A 5,000-nucleotide genomic window follows, 5' to 3' on the forward strand; every position below is an offset into this window, starting at 1 on the left:
CCACCTTGTCCTTCAGGTAAGACCCTACGAAGTCTCCAGTTCGTTTTCTTCATCGAAGTTGAGAGTTTTAGAGTGATGTTCTTATGGAGACCCCTCACCATCTTGTCCTTCAGGTTAGACCCTACAAAGTCTCCAGTTCGTTTTATTCATCAAAGTTGGGAGTTTTAGAGTGATGTTCTTATGGAGACCCCTCACCACCTTGTTCTTCAGGTAAGACCCTACGAAGTCTCCAGTTAGTTTCATTCATCGAAGTTGGGAGTTTTAGAGTGATGTTCTTATGGAGATCCCTCACCACCTTGTCCTTCAGGTTAGACCCTACAAAGTCTCCAGTTCGTTTTATTCATCAAAGTTGGGAGTTTTAGAGTGATGTTCTTATGGAGACCCCTCACCACCTTGTTCTTCAGGTAAGACCCTACGAAGTCTCCAGTTAGTTTCATTCATCGAAGTTGGGAGTTTTAGAGTGATGTTCTTATGGAGATCCCTCACCACCTTGTTCTTCAGGTAAGACCCTACAAAGTCTCCAGTTCGTTTTATTCATCAAAGTTGGGAGTTTTAGAGTGATGGTCTTATGGAGACCCCTCACCACCTTGTTCTTCAGGTAAGACAATCTGAAGTCTCCAGTTCGTTTTATTCATCGAAGTTGGCAGTTTTAGAGTAATGTTCTTATGGAGACCCCTCACCACCTTGTTCTTCAGGTAAGACAATCTGAAGTCTCCAGTTCGTTTTATTCATCAAAGTTGGCAGTTTTAGAGTGATGTTCTCACTGTCCCGTTCACAGGAACATCCCAGTAATGATACTCTGTATCCAATAAATATCGAGATTCTCGGCCACATTGGTAAGATCTGTTTGTCTTTTTTCTTTTATAATTCTTCCCACAAGGTCAACACCGAAGATGGTAATCCAAATTAGAGACGAATTTGAACGAAAATTACATGGAACGTCACCCTCGAGACGGAATGAGTCGGGTGTCTATCTGTGAACTTTATAGTTTCTTAGTATGATGTTTATTTCAAATACAAATGTTATTGGACGGAAACTTTCTTAAGTCCTTAATGCTGCTTGAGAGACACCTTAACACCATAATGAGAATTACATACATGGGTACACACACAGGGGATCCTAAATAGTGTAAAAAAAAACTTATGTACACGACTACGACATTGTACTTTGTAGTATCGCAATCATATCTTTGAATTAATAAGATTATTTTAGCAAAATTTGATAATGAAGTTTGACATTTCATGAACCCAATGACTTGTTTGATCATTTTAGATTGCCAAGGTCGGATAATGTTGTTCACTTGACAGGGACTTTCTAGTCTTACAAGGTTCTTATAATGACATCTCGATTGACCCAATTGAAACAGTGGACCTTTAACCAATTTTATTCAGACTAACGTAAAATTATTTTATTGCTGTGACCAGAAGACGTTTTTGTTCATATCAGACAAACCTTAGGGAAGGGAAGGGAACTTTCTAGTCCTACAAGGTTCTTATAATGACATCTCGATTGACCCAATAGAATCAGTGGACCTTTAACCAATTTTATTCAGACTAACGTAAAATTATCTTATTGATGTGACCAGCAGACGATTTTGTTCATATCAGACAAACCTTAAAGGATTCAGAAGGGAATCTTTTAGTCCTACAAGGTTCTTATAATGACATCTCGATTGGTCCAATTGAATCAGTGGACCTTTAACCAATTTCATTCAGGCTAACGTAAAATTATTTTATTGCTGTGAACAGCAGACGATTTTGTTCATATCAGACAAACCTTAAAGGAGTCAGAAGGGAATCTTTTAGTCTTACAAGGTTCTTATAATGACATCTCGATTGACCCAATTGAATCAGTGGACCTTTAACCAATTTTATTCAGACTAACGTAAAATTATTTTATTGCTGTGACCAGCAGACAATTTTGTTCATATCAGACAAACCTTAGAGAAGGGAAGGGAATCCTTCAGTCCTACAAGGTTCTTATAATGACATCTCGATTGACCCAATTGAATCACTGGACCCATAACCAATTTTATTCTGGCTAACGTAAAATTATTTTATTGCTGTGACCAGAAGACGATTTTGTTCATATCAGACAAACCTTAGGGAAGGGAAGGGAACCTTTTAGTCCTACAAGGTTCTTATAATGACATCTTGATTGACCCAATTAAATCAGTGGACCTTTAACCAATTGCATTCTGCCTAACGTAAAATTATTTTATTGCTGTGAACAGCAGACGATTTTGTTCATATCAGACAAACCTTAGAGAAGGGAAGGGAATCCTTCAGTCCTACAAGGTTCTTATAATGACATCTCGATTGACCCAATTGAATCACTGGACCCATAACCAATTTTATTCTGGCTAACGTAAAATTATTTTATTGCTGTGACCAGAAGACGATTTTGTTCAAATTTTATTCTGGCTAACGTAAAATTATTTTATTGCTGTGACCAGAAGACGATTTTGTTCATATCAGACAAACCTTAGGGAAGGGAAGGGAACCTTTTAGTCCTACAAGGTTCTTATAATGACATCTTGATTGACCCAATTAAATCAGTGGACCTTTAACCAATTGCATTCTGCCTAACGCAAAATTGCTGTGACCAGCAGATGATTTTGTTCATGTTAGACAAACCTTAAAGGAATCAGAAGGGAACCTTTTAGTCCTACAAGGTTCTTATAATGACATCCCGATTGACCCAATAGAATTCAGTGGACCTTTATCCAATTGTATTCTGGCTAACGTAAAATTATTTTATTACTGTGAACAGCAGACGATTTTGTTCATATCAGACAAACCTTAAAGGAGTCAGAAGGGAACCTTTTAGTCCTACAAAGTTCTTATAATGACATCTCGATTGACTCAACAGAACTCAGTGGACCTTTAACCAATTGTATTCTGGGTAACGCAAAATTATTTTATTGCTGTGAACAGCAGACGATTTTGTTCATATCAGACAAACCTTAAAGGAGTCAGAAGGGAATCTTTTAGTCCTACAAGGTTCTTATAATGACATCTCGATTGACCCAATAGAATTCAGTGGACCTTTAACCAATTTTATTCAGACTAACGTAAAATTATTCTATTGCTGTGAACAGCAGACGATTTTGTTCATGTCAGACAAACCCTAAAGGAGTTAGAAGGGATAAAAGTAGCCCAGGGCTTCAATCCTTTTATTGCTGTGAATAGCAGACGATTTTATTCGTATCTTACACACCCTAAAGAAGTCAAAAGGGGTAAGCGTAGCCCAGGGCTTCATGAAACGTATATTGAAGACTCGGTAAACTTAGGACAAGGATTCATAAAGCTGAACAAACCGTCTTACGTGTTATGTTTGGAGAACGACTCTAGAGAGTGAGTCATTATTCATCCGTGCAAGAGGTCGAAGGTCGAGGTTCTGCTCGAGCTTCTGGAATCTGAGGAACAATCTGGAAGGGAATCCTGTAGTCTTGTGAACACGAGAGAGAGAAAAAATATCGACTACAAAGAGATTTTTGTTTTTCGTTTTTTTATTATTATTATTTTTTTTTTTTCAGAAGACACATTCTTCATATCCTGTAGTCATGTGAACACGAAAGAGGGGGAACAAATTCGACTACAAAGAGATTTTTTTTTTTCGTTTTTTTTTTTTTTTTCGTTTTTTTTTATCTTCAGAACACATTCTTCGTTTTCGAAGAACCTTCTAAACTCAGATAAAGGCAAAGGCTGAAGTCCTCTTTTATTTTATGAACTTCTGTCGACAATAACACAAATAACCCAACAAAGAGCTGAAGGCACGAGTCGATTATAATTTCTGGCTCACGTGAAGCTACATGGAATACTTCACTGATTTACATTTCTACTTGAATAGAAGCATACAATCCTGAATTCCTCCTGGCATCAAGACAAAGATCGCTGACCAATTCATAGAAGAAGAAGGTAAAGACCATGTTAAGAGACGCGTGGCTGTTATCGATTCTGTTACCTTTGCCCAAGGCACTAGGACTGCTATGAATCGGAGAGAAATACAGGACTGGAATCCAGGACTAGAAAGATGCTGGACCATCACGAACCACCAGACCGGTTTATAGTAATAATTTACCAGACACCTGTTAGGCGTCGCCGCCTGTCAGTATGATGAGTTTCTTGAGCGATTGGTAGATCCGGTAGTGGCTTGCTAGGCCTGTCCCACCTTCTCGAACTTCCTAATTAGTACCTCCCACAAGTCTATTGCTCCCCAAAAGGGATACAGGTTCTCCAGCACCGAACCCGAACAGAATGATGGTTGGAACAAGCTGTCACACTTCCACAAGGTTACACAGACTTGTGACAGTAGAGCGTTGGTCCCGTGGCAGAATGATAATTATATTAAGAATATAAGTGACAATTAAATTCTAAATATATCAACATATCAATCGAAAAAAGAGCTCCATAACATGGACGTCATGTGGAGACTTCTTTCTAACATGAGCCATAGGATTTTATTCAACTCAAAGAAGAACACTATGATGAAGGAGCTAACAATACGCTCCACCTGAATAGCCTTAAGTTGATTAATCAACTCAGGACACCAGGGAAAGCTTCCACTAGGTCCTCAACCTGACCAGACTGCCTCTATTGTGAGAATTGTCTGAAACGAGAAAGACAGACATAAAGGAAACGGATAAAGTGAGATCGACTGTGTGTGTGTGTGAGAGAGAGAGAGAGAGAGAGAGAGAGAGAGAGAGAGAGAGAGAGAGAGAGAGAGAGAGAGAGAGAGAGAGAGAGAGAGAGAGAGAGAGAGAGAGAGAAAGAAAGAAAAAGAGAGAGAGAGAGAGAGAGAGAAAGATAAAGAGAAAGAGAAAGAGAAAGAGAAAGAGAAAGAGAAAGAGAAAGAGAAAGAGAAAGAGAAAGAGAAAGATATATATATATATATATATATATATATATATACATATATATATATATATATATATATATGTAAGGGGGAAAAAGCCTTGGTATATGTATGTATATATACATATATATATATATATATA

General features: G+C 38.0%; 1 protein-coding gene across 1 annotated transcript in view; it reads left to right on the plus strand.

Annotated features, from left to right (window-relative positions):
- LOC143041225 (uncharacterized) overlaps nt 1-5,000 on the plus strand; it is a 1,032,631-nt gene that overhangs the window by 29,805 nt on the left and 997,826 nt on the right. Inside the window, exon 3 of the mRNA XM_076213067.1 lies at nt 1-16. This exon is cut by the window's left edge and continues 122 nt beyond it. Within this exon, the coding sequence (XP_076069182.1) occupies nt 1-16 (16 nt within the window). The remainder of the gene's footprint in view (nt 17-5,000) is intronic.

Source organism: Oratosquilla oratoria, chromosome 30 (genome assembly GCF_046742065.1).
Source record: "Oratosquilla oratoria isolate Oo_2021 chromosome 30, ASM4674206v1, whole genome shotgun sequence".
Classification (NCBI taxonomy): Eukaryota; Metazoa; Arthropoda; class Malacostraca; order Stomatopoda; family Squillidae; genus Oratosquilla; species Oratosquilla oratoria.